The sequence below is a fragment of the Antechinus flavipes genome, chromosome 1, assembly GCF_016432865.1.
Source record: "Antechinus flavipes isolate AdamAnt ecotype Samford, QLD, Australia chromosome 1, AdamAnt_v2, whole genome shotgun sequence".
NCBI lineage: Eukaryota > Metazoa > Chordata > Mammalia > Dasyuromorphia > Dasyuridae > Antechinus > Antechinus flavipes.
In genome coordinates this window covers 697,275,452-697,297,364 of record NC_067398.1, presented here as the reverse complement: position 1 = coordinate 697,297,364, position 21,913 = coordinate 697,275,452, and the positions used below count along the sequence as shown (strand labels likewise).

Here is a 21,913-nt window from a genome sequence, read left to right as displayed (position 1 = left end):
GAATTTCAAATTTGAATTTGAATTGTAGAAGCAAAAGGAATCTTAGAGACCATCGGGTCCAATCTCTTCAAGTAGAACTCAGGCCCAAAGGAGCAGGGATCTGGAGCCGCAAGGGGTAGAACCGGGGCTCAGCCTCCTTCCCTGGTGCTGGGCCTTCCTCCCCTGACTTGGGCAAAGCCTGGGCCCTTCATCTCGTGGGGTGACAGATTTTAGGGGGCCCGATCATTGGGATGGTTTCTTCAGTCTTCTCAACCTGCAGTTTTGATCTGAATGATTTAGAGAAGCCGAAGGGGAAGGTGATTTCAGTTGCAGAGGTCATTGCCAAGAGGAGGAGGAGACTGGCACTGTCATGTGATCCACCTGGCTGAATCCAGTTGGTAGACAGCCGCCTGTTAGCCTCATGGGAACACTAGTTTCACATGCGTGGACTGCAGTAGCAGCTTGATTTGATTTTTTTTCTTTAACAGGGAACTTCCTGTGGACCACTGATATGGCCGCATGTGTGAAGGAGCTGGTCTTCCACCTCCTGGCAGAGCTCCTGCGCAAAGTGCACAGCCTGGAGCAAAAGAAGAAGCCGTCGGGCCTGTCGTCCTCCATCGCCCTCCAGCTCAACCCCTGCCTGGCCATGCTCATGGCCCTGCAGTCCGAGCTGCACAAGCTCTATGACGAGGAGACCCAGAACTGGGTCACGGGCAGTGCCTGCGGAGGCTCGGGGGCCCCCGGCGCTGATCAGGGTAGGTTCTCTACCTACTTCCACGCGCTGATGGAAGCCTGCCTGGCTGTGGCCGAGGTGACTCTGCCCATCAACATGAGCGTGACCTCGACCGTCATGGCCTCAACCAACACGCCGAATCTTAGCGACTCTTCGTCCTCGTCCTCATCTTCTCCAGGCCAGACCCCCCAGAGTCCCAGCCTTCTGTCCAAGAGGAAGAAGGTCAAAATGAAACGGGAGAAGGCTTCCTCTTCGGGTAAACGGTCTTCCTCTCGAACAGTGGAAACAGATGCGTCCGTGTTGAGTATCAGTGGCAGCAAACCGGAGGACATGTTATGGTTTCACCGGGCCCTGACCTTGCTCACCATTCTTCGGCACCTTATCAAGAAAGATCCCCAAGGGCTGGGGGTGACCAACGACGCCATCGCCGACGCTTGCCAGGCCCTCGTGGGCCCCACAGCCCACAGCCGCCTGCTGGTCATCTCGGGCATCCCCACGCATCTGGATGAGGGCATCGTGAGAAATGCCATTCGGAAGGCATGCAATGCCCACGGCGGGGTCTTTAAAGATGAGATCTATATTCCTCTGCAGGAAGAAGACCCCAAAAAACCCAAGGACAAAGCAGAAGGAGGAGGGGAAGGCCGACCAGAGCTGGAGAAGCCGGCGGGTTTCCCCAGTGCTGACAATCTGGATGTCAGCAGCTCCAGCAGCGTCACCCCCGCCATGAGCGTCAGTGCATCCGCCTCCACCAGCCAGGCATCCATCTGCAGCTCCCAGGGCCTTTCACAGACGGTCAGCGAGGTCTCAATGGACCAATTTCCTCCTGGTCTGGAGCTGGCCATTCCTCCCAATCTCCTGGAGCCCCATGTTGTCTCCAGCCAGGAGAGTCTAGACATTTCCCTCTGTAGCACCGGAAGCTTGGGCAGTCTGGGGAGCCTGGGGGAGCCTGTGGACAACGCAGAGACAGCCTCCATCTCCGACGTGGGGTCCATGTACACGGTCACCTCGCTGGACAAGCAGCCCCTGGTGTCTCGTCCCATTAAAGGCTTCGCCGTTGTAGAGGTAACGACCCCTGGGCCCTGGTGCCGGAACCTCTCTTCCCTTCGGCTCTCGGGGTCTTCTTGCCACTCACGCTTCCTTTTAGGGGAGAGACATACACAAGACAGGGGCAACAGCGACACTTTAAAGTTGGCAAAGCCCTTTATGGGTCAGGTCTCATTGGATCCTCACCACAGCCCTGGAGGAAGCACCGTCATGATCCCCACATTATAGATGAGGAGACTGAAGCAGACAGGAGTGACGTGACTCGGGCAGGGTCACGCAGCTAGGATGAATCAGGGACTGAGCTCAGACCTTCCTGAGAAAAGCTTGGGGATGTGGGTCCTGGAGGCAGAGAGATCTGAGTTCAGATCTAACCCCGGGCACTAGCTCGGGGAGCCTCTGTCTGCCCCAGTTTCTTTTTCTGTGAAATAGGGAAAATAACCCCCACCCACAACACATCACACCCTCACTGTTATGAAGATCAAATGAGGGTAATAGGTGTAAAATGCTCAGCACAGTTCCTGGCACAGATTAACTATTTTTTGTTGCTGTTGTTATTATTATTATATCATCATCATCTTTATTATTATTCCTGACTCCCCAGTCCAGTGCTGTACCCACTTAACCAGTGTGTTGATGGGATAGCTTTTTCCAACAGTTGGAAAAAGTGGAGCTAAGTTTTCTCTGCTAAAATGCAATAGAACAGACACACAACCATGATTAAGTCCCTGCTGTGTACAGATCATGTTGTTCAACAGGCACTGGGGGAGAATCACAAAATGTAGGTTATAAAAAGCCCTCTGTAGGAAGCTCACAGCCATAAGTTCATTCCAGAGTTACCAAATGAAGTGCTGCACGAGTTGTAGAGATGGCCAGGGGAGATGAGTGTAATTGGAGGAGGAAGGGAAGGTGCCCCAGGAGAAGTAGTCTATGAATTGGGTTTGAAAGGATATTCAGATTGGGAAGAAGACCCCGGCTCCCTTGAAACTCAAGGCCATGAGGACACTTGCAGAGAGCTACTGCAGACTGGACAGGGGATACAAGTTACTCCAAATGAGAACTTCATCTTATTTGAACAGCTATGCTAGTGTGCTCCCAAACAGTGTTAGGCTCTCTTCAGGAGGAAAATTACCTGTCTCACTAATTTGTGAAGTAGCCAACCTGATACCACCAGTCTTTTAGACAATCATGGGAGAAAATGGCTAAAAACCATCTTCAGCAAGGGGAAAAACAAGTAGCAAATTCAGAAATAGAGGAGGGAAAAAATGAAATCTATGGCATTGAGTGATTGGTTTTTCTACCAAAGTTCCAAATAACCCTCTTTAATATTCACACAGATACGTTCCCGGGCCAAAATTGAGAAGATTCGAGCAAGTCTCTTTAACAATAATGATCTGATTGGTTTGTCAAGCCTGGATGGTGAAGATGAATTAATGGAAATGTCAACTGAAGAAATTTTAACTGTGTCAACAGTAAACCAGAGTTTATTTGATACCCAAGGAAGCCCAGGGCTAGAAGACTATTTCAATGATAAATCTATTAAAGGTATGTTATTCTCGAGAAATACTTTCTGGGAGTTGGTTCTTAGCGTTTAATGCTCTGAAGTCAACATTTGGTGTCAGAATGATTTTTTTTTTTCCAAAGTACAGTTACCCTTCCCAAGAGTTGGGGGAGTTTTTTTTTCTTATTGTATATCTAGTTCTGCTGTACAGAAAAATTTCTCCCTCAGCCAGGCCTCCATCCAAACCAACACAACCTCGGGAAGTGATCGCCTAACCAAGAATGGCTATCCTGCAGCCTCCTCAGCTCATTATAGTATCTTATCTTACTTTTGGTCTTTCACTTTTCTCTGTGGCTTGTCTTTCTGTGTTTTGCAGTTGATGTTATTTCCTAACTATACTAGATAGAAACCTCAAGTATTGTGATTTATTTATACATAGCATTTTAAAAACCTAACAAGGCTTTGCTTTAGTTGATATGTAGTCAGCATTTTTTAAAAGTGTGTGTCCCACAAGAGTTGGATGTGATCTACTCCTCAATGCTCCTGAATAGTTCTTTGGCTCTTTAGGCTACATTCTGGCTTAAGATTTTATGTCATTGTCAGCCTGTTTTAGGGAATATATTCATCATCCTAAGGGATGAGGAGTAATAAAATTTACTGAAATTTTAGGGAACACATCCCTTAAGAGAAGTAATATTTTTTAAGAAATTGTGAGAGGGGGCAGCTAGATGGCACAGTGGATAGAGCACTGGCCCTGAAGTCAGGAAGGCCTGAGTTCAGATCCATCTCAGACACTTAATACTTCCTAGTTGTGTAACCCTGGGCAAATCACTTAACCCCAATTGTCTCAGCAAAAAAAAAAAGAAAGGGAGGGAGGAAGGGAGGGAAGGAAGGAAAGAAGAAGGAAGAGAGATAGATGAATTTTTATGAGAAACAATGAGACTGCCTTCTGGGGCCATATAAGACAGTAGCAGAGAATCATTTGTACCATTAGGACAGTGAAGAAAGCAAGAACTACGCTCCAAGAGCAAAATAAACATGTTCTTTGATGATCACATATAACATTTTGCATCTCAGAATGGTAACATCTTCTAGCATTTAGAAGTTATTATTTCTATCCTGGCTATACCTTCTCGTCCCCACCTCCCCCACCCCCCAGTAGCTCACTGGTCAAGGCAAAGAAGTTGAAATACTTCATGCTCCCCATAGCATTTCCAGGTTCTCCCCTTTTTCCATCACTTCTTTTGAGGTTCTTGCTGTTTTTTTCTACCACCCATTCAAAGTCCTGGGAGCTGTTGTCTACAGGACCCCCACTTCCATCCCTTGATCATTCTTGTATCTTCCTCAGTGAGTCTGGTACATTGACTTAGAATCTTTCCCAGCTCCAGCCCTTTTCTTAGGAAACTCTCTATTTTCTCAGTTCTTCAACCTACTTTCCTTCCAGGATCCTCCCCCCCACCCTAGCCACACACACAAAGATGGTCATACACTCCATCTTGCTGTCACCCACAGCAAAGCATACCTCCATGTTCAGGAATTCTGAAATCTCATTATTTGACCATAATTCTTTGACTTTTTACCCCTCCCTCTCTCTTTTCTTATATAACTTTATTTTCATTTTCACCAATTCTTTGACCCCTCATTCTCTCCCACATCATTTTCCCTACACTAACCACTTCTCTTTTCCCCACCTTGACCCCTTGGTGAACCATTTCAACTCTACACTGTCCACCTCTCTTGAATCTTTCACTCTGTTTTCATTTCACGAATTACATCCAGCTAAGCCTCAGATTGCTCCCACCATTTATCACTTTCACGCCTATACTTGCTGAATGAAGGCATAAGAAATCATGCAGTTGCTCTGCCTGGGTCCACTACAAATGCCTATCATACAAACAAATCTGGCCCTTCACTGCTGCTCAGCAACCTACTCTACTCTACTTTCTTTATCAACTGACTCCCCACAGTAGCTCTTCCAAACCACTTCAATCCTCCTCAATTACTCCCATAGCTCCCCAATCCTACTTTCTCAGAAGAAGGACATTGTTCATGTTTTACATGTTTTTATAGAAAAAATTGAGACCAATTGCTGTGAGCCCCTTCTTCTCTTCTCTTCCTCCTCTTCTTTCATTCTGTTCCTTTCTACCACTCTCTCTTCTTTCACTCTTGTTTCACACAATAAACTATTACCAAGGCTAACCCCTCTACTAATACAAGTGATCCTATTCCATTTCCTCCAACAAATTGCCCCATTCTGTTGCTGAGGCCTGTTGATTCATCAATGTAGTATTTCTCAAATGTTCCCCTTTCCCTCTTCTAACACACTCTCCCTTCTGGTGCAGGCCCTCGTTGTCTCATACCTGGACTATTGCAAACATTTGGGGTGATTCTGCCTATCTCAAGACTCTCCCCGTTTTGGTCCATCCTTCAGCCACTAACATGATTTTCCTAAAGCACAAGTGTGACCATGTCACTCCCTTACTCATACTCCAGTCACTGCCTCTCAGCTCCAGATTCAAAATGCTCTGTTTGGCATTCAGGATCCTTCCTACCCTGCGCCTTCTTCCCTTCCCAGGCTCCTGACCCCTTAAGTCCCCAGCACTTATTCTTGAATCCAGTGATTCTGGCCTTGTATCTGGTCCACAAACAAGATTCTCCATCTCTTAGCTCTGAGCATTTTCTCTGGTTATCCCCCATGTCTGGAATATTCTACCTCCTGATCTTCCTGGCTTCCATCAAGTCTCAGCTAAAATTCCCTCTTTTCATGGAAGCCTTTCCTAACCCCTCATCATTCTTATTTCTTCCTTCTGTTAACTGTTTTATAATTAACCTGTCTGTAGCTTGCTTTCTGTGTGTGTGTTTGTGGTCTCCTTAAAGGTACGATCTGACTTTTGCCTCTTTTTGTATCCCCAGTGTTTAGCATGTTTAGTGTGCCACAGTGCGCAGCATATGTTAAGCTTAATTTAAGAAATATTGATTGATTAGAATTGAGTTTTCCACAAATGTAACTACAACTTTCTGTTAGATTTTACTCTCCCTATAATTTGTCTATATCAAATCTTTCTTAAATACGTAAATAGTTTTCTGGTTGTAGTCAGAAATATTTGAAAGAAAACTGCCTAACTTTTCCTACAAACATGTTTATCCTACAGTTTTGTCCCTCTCTCTCAATACCAGGAGAGAAACTGGTGCCCGGGGCTCGAGAGGTCCTTACGGATATATTTAAAAGTTGTGTCCACTCAGAGCAGATGCTCAGCTTGACACCGGCCAAGCCCATTAAAGTCTCTGACATCTATCTCAGCAAGGAACAAATCAACTCCCAGACTCCTGGAAACTTGCTCCACGTGTTCTTCACCAATGTGCGCCCCCCAAAGAAGGTGCTAGAGGATCAGCTCACCCAGGTAAGCCCGCCCTGCCCTGCGTAAACCCTGCTTGTGGGCTTCACCTCCCTGGTGCGGGTTGGGGAGCCCATTGCCCCAGAACTAATTGCTCCTTTCTGTGGGAAGATTCTGAGAAAATATGGTGTGCCCAAACCCAAGTTTGACAAGAGCAAATACAACAAAGCGGGCAAAGAACAGCATCCTGTGAAGGTGGTGAGCACCAAGCGGCCAATGACAAAGCCTCCCACCAAGGAGAAGTCGGTGCTCAATAGTGTCAGGTGAGCTCCAGGGGCCCCACCCACCCCAGTTTTCTCTGAATCAGGCTGATATTGGGCCTGTGAGTTCCCTGCTTGCCACAGAGAGATTGATACTGAATTCAGCTGTTCAGTAAAAGAATGCATCCATTTGAGGCAGCTTAAAGTCGAGTCAGCAGGCATTAAGTTCCTGCTATAAGCCAAGCACCGGGCTGGGTACTGGGACTATAATCAAAAGCGAGAGGTGGGCCTTGCCCTCAGGGAACTTGCCTGATGGAGAAAGAACATGCTGACAGTCATGAGCAAACAAGATGTAGACTGGATCAGTAGGAGAAGATTAACAGGGATGGCACAAGATTAAAGACAAAGGATAGGATTCTTTGAGAAAATGGTTCTAGGATGGTTTATAATGACACAAGTTGGACTCATATAGTATTTTGTCAACATTATCACATTTAATCCTTTGACCCACTCTAGAGGGAAGTAGGCAGAGACAAGGATCAGGCTCTGTAAGATCTGCATTTTGCAGATAATAAAATGGAGGCCCAGAGAATCTGGACTTGTCCAGACCTAGAGAGTGGCAGAGTGGAGGCTTGAACCAAGAAATCGATATTCCAATGTTTTGTCCACTACAGGAACTCCTTCTCCTAGTTTTATCCCCTCAAGTACATGTAGCCACAATCTAGATTGAAGTAGGAGAGCAGAATGCTGGTTAGCTGGGCAAGGAGCCCTGCCCAGACCAGGCGTGCTCCGGGCAGAAGCGGTCTCATTCAGCCATTTGCTTTTGTAGCAGGACAGCTTTAAGTGAGAAGAAGCCCATTGTGAAGCCGAAGTCACCAGAGAAGAGTAAGCCTGATGAGAAGGACCCTGAAAAATCCCCCACCAAAAAACAAGAAGGTGAGGGGGGCGGTCAGGGCTTCAGAGCACATCCACGGGAGCCCTAGCAGACAGCGCACTGTCCAGCTGGGACGTTGGCTTGTGCCAAGGACTCCAGGTCAGATGGTCCGACTTTGGAGGCTCTGCAGAAATGCTACAATGGGAATACTGATTGGTAGAGTCCCAGGCCATGGCAGGCGCAGATGGCTCCTTTCCCAATGGGAAATCTTCTGTGTGTGCCCTAGTCAGTGACGTTGAAAAGAAGATTTGTGATTCAGGGGGGTTATAAGCCCCCTGAGGCTTGGGATTATAGTTTGTCCTCTAACAGAGCAACTGGCATCTGGTCGGTGAGCAGTTGTGGAGGGGAAGTTTACTGGATGGTCTCTAACAGCCCCTCCAATCTTGAGATTCTCTGACCTAGCTTGGAAGTTTTATTCTGGAGTTCCAAAAAGTCTGAGAAAGGAGAAGGAGGCATTTTCCAAAACTCCATTCATTCCTCTGGGGCAATAATGCGTCTTTGTCTCTCCCTCAGCACCACACAGTTCTCTGCACATAGTAGGTGCAACATAAAAGTGGCAGTTTGTTGGACTGAATATTCTTAAAGATCAGGGCAAACTGTTAAGAAAATGGCTTGAGAGTTCAGACATGGCTGAGAGAATCCGAAGAGAAAAAAAAGAAACTGAGAAAATTGGACTTTAGAACTGTTGGGGGGCAGGAGTTGATAGTGAATCCTGATTAAGAAGTGCTCCAAGTTTCTGAATGCTTCCAAAGTTGTTGGAGGGAGTCTTCGATCATCTCAATCCTGGAGTAGTAGAGGGTAGAGTGTGGGTATGGGCTTACTAGGGCGACAAGCTTGGAAGCGCTCCCATCTCCCGCTCTCAAGGTGCTTACGATCTAAGAAGCGAGAAGACAAGGACTCAGACTGCCCATCATGCTTGTAGGAAGTCAAGGCAGAGCAGTGAGGGAATTGAGGGCCAGCCAAGTCACTGAACCTCTAGGGGCTGCACCATCTAGGGGCCATGTAGCACAGTTGGGAGAAGTCTCCTCATCCTGGACTTCCCTTTGCCAGTAAAATCAGCTCTGCTCCCTCTCCGTGTATGATCATTGTGAGATAGGTCTCCAGGAATCAGTGGGGATTTAGAGGGTAGGCTTCATGAAGGAGGGGGCTTTTGAGAAATGGGCAGAGACAGAGCAAGGGGCCCCAGAATCTTAGATTGGAAAAAACAAGAGAAGCCATGGAGTCCGGCTGGTAGCTGAAAAGGAATTCCCCATACAAAATTCCATCTAGGTTCTTTTCAAACATTCCCAGTCAAGGGGAGCCTAGGAGTACCAGCATTGTGAGCAGGAGTGCGGAAGAGGGAAATGGTACCTAGTGTGAGGGAAGCAGTATTCTTCCAGAAGAGGAGGGGGAATGATGATGGAAGGCAGGACCAAGAGCGGGAGAGGTGGGGGACACAGTGCCGAGGATCTCTAGTGCTCAGCTCAGGATAACCTCTTTCTCTCCAGTCCCCGAAGAAAAGTATCTGACCCTCGAAGGATTTCACAAATTTGTGGTTGATCGAGCCAAACAAGACATTCGCAGTGTCTGGAGGGCTATTTTATCCTGTGGCTATGACCTTCATTTTGAAAGGTAGGTTGGTCACCCCTGATTTTCATATAACTGGGCTATTTAACTTGGATGGCTTTTGTTTCAGATTCCATATCACATCCGAGGTAAATTACTGACAGAAAATCATAACTCAGAGGTTTGAATTCTTTCCTTTTTGAGGCATTTAAAACAAACCTTTGGCTTTTTTCCCGCCTGAGGCAATTGCCCAGGGTCACGCAGCCAGGAAGTGTTAAGTGTCTGAGGCCAGATTTGAAATCAGGTCCTTCTGACTTCAGGGCTGGTGCTCTGTCCACTGCGCCCCCTAGCTGCCCCAAATCTTTGGCTTTGGGGAGATTCCTTGCGAGCCCTCTAATAGGATGAACATGGCTTGAGTGCCTGTTATATGCCAGGCCTTATGTGAAGTGCTCAGGGATTCTCTCTCTCCCCGTAGCCAGCCAGGCATTCACTGATCCACGGCAGCCCCTTTCTCTTCCTCTCAGTAAAGGAAAAATCAAGCCCGCAGACAATTACAAAATCTACATGACAGCAGAATAGCTATTCCTGAAGTTGGGCAAGTAGCACCATATAACTAAGTGCTATCTCTGGGCCCCGAATGGGTATGGGAGTCCATCTACTCTTCTATCCCCATGACATCCCATTTGATCTACCTCCAGAGTGGGAGCAGGTCAGACCCTTATTATTCAGTAAGGGGATCGGCCCACCCCTGCTTCACCCGATCACTGGCAGTCTTTGGAATGAGGCTGTATCTCCTACCAAACGGGAAGGCCGGGCTGAGAAGAGCTGTTCACCAGCAAACTTGTTGTATTAGGACCTTGATCTTGGCCACTCCTCCCTTGCTGACCAGTTAAGCCTCATGGCTACCCTGGTCGCTGGATCTCCAGGGCCCATTCAGGAATATCTCTCCTTTCCAATTGGATGCATATTCAAAGCAGAAAAACTGTGAAAGCAAAAGAAATTCCTCCCCTCTGCCCCAAAGCTCCCCTGCCACAGACAGTTTCCAAAATGAAAAATTGCCATTGGCTTCTTCTTGGCCAAGCCCCCTCCCCCAAGACCTGTGCGTTGTCCTCCAGGAGAAGGAGAGATCTCTCTCCTGTTTCCCTCATGTTTTCTCCTTTGTTGGCTCAGACTTGAGCCACAGTGGGTTGGTCAGGAGCTGGTTGACTTCTCCCACACTGGTTCAAAAGAGCCCAAAAGTTTTGAATTTCTTTGCGCATTTTTGGAGCAGTTGGGTTCAAAGCAAAGACTGTTTTTGAGTGGGCCGGAAGTCAAACTTTGGAATGCCCCAGAAAATGATCAGTTGTACCGCACTAGAATAATGTCATTAGCAGAGCTTCGGGGCCTGATAACACGTCCTTGTGAAGGCCTCAGTGCACCCCAAGTTAGAAGTGTCTGCACAAGGATCTGCCCTTCGAAGGGGATCTCCCTCTGGGGAGTGGCCTGAGGCTCAGCCTTCAAGCTGCTTTAGTGTTGGACCCTAGCCTGGCGGGGAGGGAACGCACCAGCGTAAGCAAGGCTACTTGTCCTTCTCTGGGCTAACTCTGAGCCTCTTCTGCACTCGGCTTATACCGGCTACATGGACGAATCATGTGCCTTTGCTCTTTCCAGTACTTTGTGTCCATGTTTAGCCCGATACTTAGACCCTAACATTCAGCTGCTGAAGACCCTGAGCCCGGGGGACTTAATTCTCTAGAAAGGGAGAACTTCCTGTGAAGCCCGCAGCCCCTGGGCATCTCGCCCATGGCTTCAGGAGTGAAGTTGCTTCCACATCTCACAAAGTTCATTTTTTACCTTGATTGAAAATTGTTACTTTAAGGGATTTATCTAGATCTAAATTGCAGTTCATAGCTTCCATCGTTGCTGCTCTTTAGGTGCGCCTGCATTGATGCCAGACATGCACAGAAAACATCCAGGAAGTGGACCCTAGAGATGGATGTCGCACTCGTCCAGTACATCAACCGCCTCTGTCGTCATCTTGCAATCACCCCTGCCCGGCTTCACCCCCACGAAGTGTACTTAGACCCTGTAGATGCTGCCGACCCCAGAGTTGCCTGTCTCCTGAGTACGTGTGCCTGGAAAGGGGCTGCCATTGGTACTGGCTAGCCTGCTCGGGCATATTGCGCCTGTGCTAGTGGTACCTGGTCTCTGGGAGCCTGAGCATGGGCTAGACCAGAGAGCCCGGGGTCTCTGCTGGGGGCTTTCTACTGAGGAGGGTGGGCCAGGAATATTGTCTATTAGAAAAGGATCTGCCAGTGGGCTCCTGGGAGAGGGAAGAATTATAAAGCAGGAAGGTTTGAAATCGATAAACTGATTAAAATGTGAATGGCTGACTGGCATGTAGGCTGACTCCCAGCGCCCTTATTTCATTTGATCCTCCCCCAGTGGTCTGGTGAGGGGGACAGCCCCAGGGTCTTCCCTTCTGGATAAGAACTCGAGGCCCAGAGGGGCCACGCCTTTCCCTGACTGTACCCATCCAGATCTGACTTGGGATGATGTTATTTCAGCTTCAGAGCGCGTGAAGTAGCAGCAGTCACGCAGGCTGCCTGTGTCCTAACATCCTTCGTTATTGCCACCTTAGATGTTCCCATCGAAAGCTTACGTCTGCGCTTTGCTCTGCTCCAGTCCCTGAACACCACCCTGGAGACGTTCTTCCTGCCCCTGGTGGAGCTGCGGCAGACCGACGTGTTCTCCAATAGCATCGCCGCCTTACTGCAAGAGGCCAAAGGTCAGGCTCTCCAGGCGGGCCCAGAGATTCCCGGGATGGGGGCTTCTGGAGGCTTAGGCTGACGAGTTGCTAACAGAAAGGCCGGTGGCCATATGTGTCGTCGCCCTCCGTGGGTAACCAGGGTTAATCATCTCGGACACATGACGTCTTCCTGTCAGTTGTAGAGCTAGGAAGAGGTCACCAAAGCTGTTTGGGGAAGCCTTGCCCAGAAACTGTCAATGCCCCTGGCATTGGCTCCGTTTTCCAGCCAAAAGCCAGTATTTTTATAGCTTTGTGGCAAGAGAAGGGCTCAGGCCTGGTATGATGGTGCCCATGTGAGGGGCCTGGTGCCACTGCGTGACTCGGGCTCAGGGCGCGGAGCTACCTGGGTCCCAAACTTAAGTCCAGGCCAGGATGGTGGTTCCAGTTGCCAGGGAGGGGATTGGAGATTGGGGAGGAGGTGGGGGGCGCGCAATGAGGCAGTTTGAGGAGCCAGCCAGCCCAGCTGGGAAAACAAAACAGATGGAAACCTCCGGTGCGATCTGTAGGGGGATTGGGCCTGGGAGTGGCCCCTGTTCCTGGGTGAGCCAGGGAGACCTAATCTCACAAAAATGGAGCCAGAGCCAGTAGCCAAGGCCCACCATGACATGGGGAGGGCTTCTAGGGGTTGTGAGGGCGCTCTGACCTCGCACTCTGCCTCCCCTGCATAGGACTTATCTTCTATGACACGAAGGTGACTGTGATGAACCGCGTCCTGAATGCCACTGTTCAGAGAACGGCCGACCATGCGGCCCCAGAAATCACCCTGGACCCGCTGGAAATCGTCGGAGGTAAGGCGCCGGGTCGTCCTCCTGGAAAGGCAGTCCCTCCTGAGGGCTGTGGCCCGGCCCCCACCGCAAACAAACGCCATTCTCTCTGTACAGGGGAGATTCGCTCTTCAGAAAACTCCTACTTCTGTCAGGCGGCCCGGCAGCTCTCCTCTGTCCCGTCCTCCCAGCTCTGCGTCAAACTGGCCAGCGGGGGCGACCCCACCTATGCCTTCAACATCCGCTTCACAGGAGAGGAGGTCCACGGCACCAGTGAGTAGTGGTCGTCCTCGGGAAGCTCCCCCAGGCGCGCTGCCCGGCCCAGGCCTTGGAGGGGGTTGGAGCCAGTAGCCATGTTTTTTTGCCCCCAGAATTCTCTTTTTAGCCCACATGAGCAGAGGGCACTTAATTATTAAGGCCGGAGACGTTCTCTGTGGCCATGTTTTGTTCACTTAGCTTTTTCCTAAAAACAGACCTGTAGGGGCAGCTAGGGGACGCAGTGGTAGAGCACCAGCCCTGAAGTCAGGAGGCTCTGAGTTCAAATCTGGCCTTAGACACTTAACACTTCCTGGCTGTGTGACCCTGGGCTTAACCCCAACTGCCTCAGCAAACAAATAAATAAAAAAAACACAACAGACCTGTATTCCTTTTTTAAAATGGATTTTTATTGATAGCCAGGTAGTACAGCTGATAGAGCACTGGACCAGGAGCCAGGAAAACCCGAGTTCAAATTCTGTCCTAGACACTTACTATAGGCAAATGACTTAACCTAGCCCAGGCCACCTTAATTTCCTCATCTATAAAATTAGGTAATAATACACCCATTTCCCGGGGTTTGTTGGGAGGATCACAGAGGATATTTACGAAGCACTTTGCAAACCTAAAAGCACTATATAAATGCTAGCTATTGTCATTGTCGTCATTGCCTAGACCTATGTCTAGATCTCCCCCTTTGCTTTTCCCCATCTTACCTCTCAGAGAGCCAGCCCCTATTTAAAAAAAAAAAAAAAAACATTTTCAAACAGAACCATTTCTGGTCATCTTAGTTCTCCTTCAAGGATCCTTAGGTTCCTTTCCAGAAAGACTAAAGTGGGGCCTGTCCAGGAGCAGTGGGCAGCACACTGCCCCATGTTGTCTGAAGGGCCAACACTCTTTTGGAAGCAAATTCTGAAAAAACTCTGGGGGACTGGCCAGTCCTGCTGACTCTGAGGGCTTCTCTTCACCCCGTAAAAGAAGAAACCCCAAGTGAAGGCCCACTTGCCTTCTAGAGGACACTAGAGAACAGTTTTGGGGGGCTGTGACCAAATTCAGGACAAGTGGGGAGAAAAGAAAAATAGGGCTCCCCCAGGCATGAGTGGACCCCAATTTTTCTCTGCTTTCTGCTCTAGGAATTAAGAGCAGGTGCCTTAAGGAGCTAGAGGGAAGGCAAGGAAGGGCTTCGAGAATGGGGGAAAACACAGAACAGAAAGCTTAACTTTGCCCTCCCTCTTAGCCAGCTGCCTGTAGGACTGAGCCACTTCCCCAGACCCTCTGAATAATCCTGAGGAGCAGACTCTTTGAGGGGCCTCCTGAGACTTCAGTGCCCTTTATAAAATGGTGCCAAGGTGGATCAGTAAGATTCCCTTGCTTCTCAGAGATACAGGACAGTGAGCCCTGGTTGTCCTGGCCATCCTGGAAGGGCTTCCCTGTGGATCTGACCATGGGCTGAAGCAGCCTGCATCATGGCGGCTTCCTCGGGCTCCCTGCCCCCACCAGGAGAGTTTGCATCCTCCAAGGGAGGCTCAGATTGCTATGATGGCTGTCCATTGGGCTTCTGGGGACCATGAGCTTTGGAGTCAGTTTCCCCAGGCGGCTCGGTCTTCTTGTCAACTTGAACCCATTCTTCAAGCCTGGCAGGCCCCAAATCGCTGCCCCTTCCTGAGCGGGAGGCTCGCTCTGGACCCTCTTCTCAGGACTGATGCTCAGAAATGCTCCCTGAGTTCCTGCACCAAGGAAGGAGGTGACCTTGGTAGGAGAGACTGCGGGGTGACTGGGAGTTGAAGCTTCTTGCTCTGTGTCTTGCAGGTGGTTCCTTCCGACATTTTTTATGGCAGGTGTGCAAAGAACTCCAGAGCTCCTCCTTGTCGCTCCTCTTGCTGTGTCCCAGTTCTGCTGTCAACAAAAATAAGGTAGGATGTCCCAAGAGAGGCAGGTATGAGGTGGGCCTCGTCACAAGTTCTGCCGGATGCGGAGCCCCAGGACCGGCGTTCACATGCCTGTTTTGCTCTTCACACCCTGGGTGGCCTTGGACAGAAGCCTTTAATTTCTCTGGGACCCAGTTTTTGTGCTCAGTGTGGGCTAAAGGTTCTTTGGACCTGTGGCCTCTTTCCCCAAGCTCTTTTCCCCAGCGTGAGATCCGGGGACGATGCTTGAGATCATCTGCATCTCGCCCACTTTGGGGTTTGTCTTCCAGGGCAAGTATATCCTGACTCCGAGTCCCATCACCTATGGAGAAGAGCAGCTGCTTCATTTCTTTGGACAGCTGTTGGGAATTGCCATCCGTGCCGATGTTCCTCTGCCCTTGGACCTCTTGCCCTCCTTCTGGAAGACCTTGGTGGGAGAGCCCCTGGACCCTGACGTGGATCTCCAAGAAGCCGACATCCTCACCTACAATTATGTCAAGAAGTTTGAAAATGTAAGTGCTGCCCGAGCACGGCTGCCACGGGTCGGAGAGAAGGCAGCCCCAGGCCATGCCCACGGGCTCCACTCTGCCCACAGGAGAGCCTGGAAGCCTTGCCCCGTGTGTTCATAGACCGGCGCCCTGACAGACACATGCACCAAAGCGCACACGGAGACGCGCTCCGTCTCTGTCTCTCTCAGCATCTTCACTATCGGGTGACGGTTGTTCCCAGTCCCTCCGCCTTCCTCTCAGTCTCCCTGCAGAGACTTGGCTTCAAAGCTCTACGAGGCAAATGACGGTCTCGGGCAGGGAGGCCTTGCTGGGAAACCATACAAGGTCCCCCTCTAGATCTGGCGTGATGGACAGGCAGGAAGGCACAGAGAAGGAAGCAGACAACAAGGGCAGGGGAGGCCATACACAGAAACTAACAAAAGCAATCACGCCATTTCTTGGACCGTCCGTCCCTCTCAGCAGTTTAGCTTCGCCCACTCCAGCCTCCTGACAAGGGGAAGCGCTCATTCCTGTGTTGAGGGAGGGAGGGCCTGGATGACCTTTAAGGTCTTCACCAAGCCAGCCCAGGGCAAGAGAGACTTCTCCCTCCCCGTCTTGCAGCCCCTGACCCACAGCCTGGGTCTCGACTCCTGTTTTATGGGAGATTTCAGGGCAGCAGAAATGCAAGTCAGGAGCTGGTTCCCCTGGCTCACCCTAAAACATGGAGGCAGATGGCTCTCCCTGCTGGCAGACAGCCCGTGTCATACTGTATGGAGACGTTCTCCTTCCCACCCTGCCAGTGGTGTGGCACCCACAGCTCCGCTTAGTGCGTAAGGGACGCCAATCCGGATGATTCCCCTGACCCAGGAGAGCACAGGGGCCTGAGAAACCGAGCTCTCCTGGGAGCTTGCCTCTGAGGGCCAGTGACTCCCAGATGGCCCATAAGATACCAGGATTACAAAGGACACCTTAGTTAGCAGAAAATTGTTTACACCACTTTGCCCAGAGTTCCAGCAGAACTTGTGTCAGTCACTCAGGGGAACAGAAGCACCTGTCGGGCTGCTCTTTCCATCCTCTTCCCATTGGGATGTGCTGCAGATGGGAGAGAAGTAGCAGAGAAGGGCAGCCTGGGCTTAGTCCTGGGGGTGCCACAGATGAGCTCTGGGGTCTTGGGAAGGCAGTGAGTATGTTGGGCAGGAGCAGCCCTGCCGTCCTCCAAACTGGGCCGTTGCCTGTTCTAAGGTTCCTGCCTACACTAATATCCCCTGTTCTAAGCTCCCTCCCAGCCCGGACATCCCTGTTTTAGGGCCCCCTCCAGTCCTTTCCTGTCTTCTGCTGTCTTTACTTGCCCTAACTGGGCTCCAGGGAAGCTGCTTGGAGGACTCATGGCTTCCTGAGTCTTTGGCTCCCTGAGATGCTCTGAAAGAAGCCAGCTTTCAGGGACTGCACAGTGAATGGTACCTCTCAGAGCCTCCTGGGAGGGACCAAAGCCCCAGCCAGTTCCTTCCTTCTGGGGCTCACCTCCCTGTCAAGTGTGGAGATCTCATCTCACACAGGCTGGCTTTAACTCTGAAGGCCACACCTCGGGGCAGTAAGAGGGAGGAGCTGGGGTCAGAGGGGGCTGTTGGGGAGGACCGCCTGCCCAGCAACCTGGCTCTCTCCCACCCTAGATTAATGATGAGACAGAACTGGAGGCCCTCTGTGCCGAGATCGCCTCCCAACACCTGGCCACCGAGAGCCCCGATTCCCCGAACAGACCGTGCTGCAAGTTCACCTATCTCACCATGACTGGCGAAGAGGTGGAGCTGTGCTCCCGAGGAAGGCACATACCAGTTGGGTGAGCCCCTGTTCTTCTCAGTTGGGCCATGGTCCCCATCCCTTCTGGGGACTCCCTGATGGGGAGGAGCCTGGGGGCAAAATGAGCTAAGTTGGAACTGGTTGGGGGGAAGGGTCAAGCCCCCAAACCTCTCCAGAGGGACAGGGCGGTGCATCAGCATCTCCCTCACCACCATCATCCACGCCACCAGGTGGGAGAACAAAGACGTCTACGCCACGGCCATCCGGAATCTGCGGCTGCGCGAGCTGCAGAACCATGACTGCGTGATGGCCGTCCGGGCCGGCCTGGGCTCCATCATCCCTCTGCAGCTGCTCACCACGCTCACCCCCTTGGAGATGGAGCTACGCACCTGTGGCCTCCCTTACATCAACCTGGAGTTCCTAAAGGTAGAAGGCCCACCCAGGACCCGGAGCCCTCAGCTCCCTCAGGCAGGGGGGTGGTCACAGGCCCAGTAAAGAAAGGCCCAGAGTTCCGCCCTCAGTGAGCTCCTAACAGTGCCGGCGGCACGTCCAGCAGGGACACGGGGTGTGGAGCAGATGGGGGGTCTCAGAGGGAAGCCCTAGCAAGCAGGGGGCCACAAGGGCAGGGGAGAATGGACCTGGAGACCATCATGGACGAGGCCTGCGGGCAGCGAGCAGAAGGGCAAGAAGGAGCCATAGCATAAGGGCTTCAGGTCCTGGATTTGGTGTTTGATCCTGGAAGTCAGCGGGAGCCAGAATTTGTTGAGGAAAGTGGTGATGAAGGCAGCATGGGTCAGAGGGGGAAGAGGCTGGACGCAGGTCTGGACCCAGATGAGGGCCTGGGCCAGGGGCATGGAGAGAAAGGGACAAGGAGTCATGGAGGACACAGCTCTGAGCCTGGAAGATTGAGAGGGGCGAGATGTGAGCGGGGGCAGAGGGGGTTTGGCCGTGGGAGTTGGAGAGTCCAGGGGGGCAGGGGCTCAGAAGAGCTGAGGATGACCTGCAGGAGCAGATGGGGCCACCTAGTAGGACAGCGGAGTCGGAGATTGCACTAGCTGTCCATAAAGAGACCTCATTTCTGAGGGACAGGATGGAAGAGGAGGCCAGTCTGCAAGGAGATGGGGGACAAGAGGGTGCCAGATACTGGAAGTGGGCCCTGGGGGCAGAGCTGCCAGAGGAAACCAGGGGCCGTACGAGGCTCCTGGGGCTCGCTGCTCTGCCACCCTGCCTGTCGTCAGCAAGGGATCGGCTCCCTCTGCCCATTTTCTGGGCAGAAAACACTAAGACCAGCCATGACGGTTGGCAGTGGCTCATTAAGGGTCAGGGGCTGGAAGCAGAGCTGTGGTTGGTCACTCTTTTCTGCCAGTCCCCTGCCTTTGGCTCCCCCTCTCCCAGGCATCACAAGGTGATTGACTTTCTCCCCATCAGGCTCACACCATGTACCAGGTGGGACTGATGGAGACTGACCAGCACATCGAGTTTTTCTGGGGCGCGCTAGAAATGTTTGCTCAGGAGGAGCTCTGCAAATTCATCAAGTTTGCCTGCAACCAGGAGCGGATCCCTTTCACCTGTCCCTGCAAAGATGGGGGTCCTGACACTGCCCATGTTCCCCCGTACCCCATGAAGATTGCGCCCCCAGATGGCACTGCAGGTACTGTCCCCCTCTGGGTAAAGGCATTGGAGCCAAATCGCACACACCTTGTGCTGGGCAGAGGTGGGGGCCCGAACGATCGTTCCCCTCCTCCCTCCTGGGATAGGAGGTTTATTTGGTGTCTCGGTGACCGGGTCGGCCGGGGAGAGGGGCTCGGGAGCCTGGTTTCCGTGCACCTTCCGGGGAAGTTAACGAGGGTCCGTGGCTGTCGCTTCACAGGCTCCCCGGACTCTCGGTATATCCGTGTAGAAACCTGCATGTTCATGATCAAGCTTCCCCAGTACTCGTCGCTGGAGATCATGCTGGAGAAACTGCGCTGTGCCATTCACTACCGGGAGGATCCCCTGAGTGGCTGAGCGGAGCTCAGGAGGGAGCCCGTGTCAGGGCACGTGGAGGCGCGAGGAGTAAGCGGCCGCGGGGAAGCCCGCCGGCCCGGGAAGCCTGCCTGGGGCAGGCGGTAGCTGGCAGGAGCTGGGACACGGGGCTTCTCTGCGAGCCGGCCGTGTCCTCTCCTTCCGGAAAACCACCTTTTGTACTTGTCAGTCTTGTGCCGGATCGGTTCTGTGGCCGCCTCGCTCGTTTGTGGAATATTTGTAGGATAGTTTTGTCCCAAACAGTTTGACGTGTGATTTGATCTCCCCAGACGTGGAGTCCGGCTCTGGGTCCCCGTCACATAGCCACAAGAGCCTCCGCCACACACGGGCCGCTCGTGAGGGGAGCGTCCCCAGCACTGCCTTTCGCCAGCCTGGGCCCCCCCGCCCGGCTCGGACTCCTCCTACTCCAGCGGACGCACGGGGCCGGGGGTCCCCAGGAGCTCCTGGGCCGGGCAGCGAGTCTGCGAAGCGGGAGGACCACGAGCCCGCGTGCATTCCCCTGGCACTACTGGAGGCCTCGATCTGCCCTTGAAAAAGCCGCTATGGCACAGTCGCTACTGGGGGCCTTCCTCTGACCCCCTGTGGACTGGACAGGTGCTCTGGGAAGGGCCCTTGCCCTGCCTTCCCCCCGAGTCAGCAGAGGTCAGCCCCAGCGTCGACAGGCCGCCCTGGAACTCTGGGAGTCGAACGCCTCAGCGGCCGGCCAGGGCCAATGGTTCCCCACGCCGGGCTGAGCGGTATTTTTCCAAAAGCAACAAGCAAGCACAGGCTCCCAGCTTCCTGTTCTTGTGCTTCCCCCGCACTGGGCCGGGAAAGGTGGCACTTGGAACAGGGAAGATGTGGGCCCCACCCCACCTTGGAGAGGATGCTGGGAAGTATGGGCCACCGACCCCTGGGGGCATGACCTGGGGCCCTTGGTCCCATCGTAGGACAGAATCCAAGTCCCAAAGTGGGCACCGGACGGCAGAGAAGAGATCCTCCCCGACACCACCATCTGCTGAGGGATCCGGAGCACCCGACCCGCTCCGTGCGGCCTCCGTCCAAGTGCCGGGGCCCCGGGCCGCCGCCTCCTCCGTGGCCGCTGGGTGGTACTTTACTTATATAAGTAAAGCTCTGTCTGGACGCTCGACTCCAAGGCCTCGCCGGCTCGCACGGAATCACAAAGCTGTATTTATTGTATATTATTGTGAATATCAGGAGCTCCGAGTGCGAGGTGTGGAGGGCTTGGGCGCACACGAGTGTGTCCGAGAGAAGCCCCTTTCCCCCGTGTGGTCCAAGTCTGTGCTAGCCTCCGAGTGAATGGAAGTGGGTGTGAATCTTAGGGTTAGAGCTGTCGGCTACATCTGCACCCGTTATTCTTAGCAAGCGTATTAATGACCATTTTATACATCCATATATATATAATATATATATGCATATATAGAAACGATCCCCCTTTCTCCAGCCTTCTAAAATAAAGTCCAGGACTAACCTCTACTACTGAAGTGATTGCGTCTCAGGTCGCTGGAGCCTCCTCGAGAGGAGGGGTGCCTGGGCTTTGGCACGGACCCCTCCGGGGACGGAGGCTGGGCCCCATCCGAGCCCTCCCCCACCCCGACCTGGCTGGGGCTGCTTCTGCGGGGGAATCACAGCAAGACCGAGGTCACTGCCCCTCCATATCACCCCCCACACCCGTCTGTTCCCGCTGTGGAAAGAGCCCTGTGGGTTCAGAACGGCTCTCGAGTCCTCACTGCTACTTGTGCTCTCCCTTTCCATCCACCCCTCCAGCGGACTTGAAGTTTTGTAGCTACCTCCCCTGCCGGGGTTCGGGAAGCTTCTGCCAATCCCAGGGCCCCCGAGTGACAGCTGTGAGTGAGTCAGTCAGATTCCTGCTGCTAATGTCCCGCTCCTTCCCCCGGAGGCCCCCTCCCACCCCCACGCCTGGGCCGGAGGTTACGTGGCGTGTATTTATTATCCTTATTTATGGTCCCTTTGCCCCAGTGCTCTTTATGCCTCCGGCACTGTGTGAAGGGCCCGTGCTCCGTGCGTCCTGGATAAACAAGTCCACAATAAATAACCTTCATCCACTTTTGATTTCTCTGAAGTCCTGTTATTGTCCGTCCTGGCTGAGAACGAGGCCCAAGCACGTTCCTGAGAGCCAATGACGGGTGTGGGCGGCTTTGACATGATCTCACTGCCTCCACATGGCTTGGAATTAAAAAAACTTTTTCAATCATCCATCATCATCGTGGTTCTTTGCACTCGATGTTTAGTCCTTTCTGAGCGGGTCCCAGGGTAAGCGCCCCCATCCCCCACCTGCGTCTCCGGCCCCAGGGTGGGCCTTGGCAGGACCAGCATCACCTAGGGGACCCTTGGGCAGAATCAAACCACCTGGACCAGAACCCGTTCTAGCCCAGGGTGTTTAAATATGAAAGGGGGAAAAGTTGAGCAGGAGCCCCAAGCAGCCTTCCCTCTGCCCGCTCCCTCCCATTGCACGCTTTAGTTCCCCCAGTTCCCAGATTCCTCTTCTGTTCAGAGAGAAGCCAACATTGGAACTGGGGGGAGGGGGCCCCGAATCAGGC

At 52.2% G+C, this 21,913-nt stretch overlaps 1 protein-coding gene across 8 annotated transcripts in view; it reads left to right on the top strand.

Moving 5' to 3' along the window:
• HECTD4 (HECT domain E3 ubiquitin protein ligase 4) overlaps positions 1-21,569 on the top strand; it is a 178,256-nt gene extending 156,687 nt beyond the window's left edge. For 6 of the 8 annotated variants that reach the window (XM_051972812.1, XM_051972811.1, XM_051972807.1 and 3 more), the window contains exons 61-76: positions 468-1,774; positions 3,091-3,298; positions 6,432-6,655; positions 6,761-6,912; positions 7,679-7,785; positions 9,271-9,394; positions 11,242-11,432; positions 11,949-12,095; positions 12,785-12,904; positions 12,998-13,153; positions 14,945-15,048; positions 15,333-15,554; positions 17,201-17,367; positions 17,558-17,753; positions 18,756-18,978; positions 19,198-21,569. In XM_051972812.1, the coding sequence (XP_051828772.1) occupies positions 468-1,774; positions 3,091-3,298; positions 6,432-6,655; positions 6,761-6,912; positions 7,679-7,785; positions 9,271-9,394; positions 11,242-11,432; positions 11,949-12,095; positions 12,785-12,904; positions 12,998-13,153; positions 14,945-15,048; positions 15,333-15,554; positions 17,201-17,367; positions 17,558-17,753; positions 18,756-18,978; positions 19,198-19,334 (3,785 nt within the window). In that variant the 3' untranslated portion in view covers positions 19,335-21,569. Of the gene's footprint in view, positions 1-467; positions 1,775-3,090; positions 3,299-6,406; positions 6,656-6,760; positions 6,913-7,678; positions 7,786-9,270; positions 9,395-11,241; positions 11,433-11,948; positions 12,096-12,784; positions 12,905-12,997; positions 13,154-14,944; positions 15,049-15,332; positions 15,555-17,200; positions 17,368-17,557; positions 17,754-18,755; positions 18,979-19,197 lie in introns of those variants that run through there. The other 2 variants (XM_051972808.1, XM_051972813.1) reach the window with 2 other exon arrangements.
• Positions 21,570-21,913: the final 344 nt, after the last annotated feature.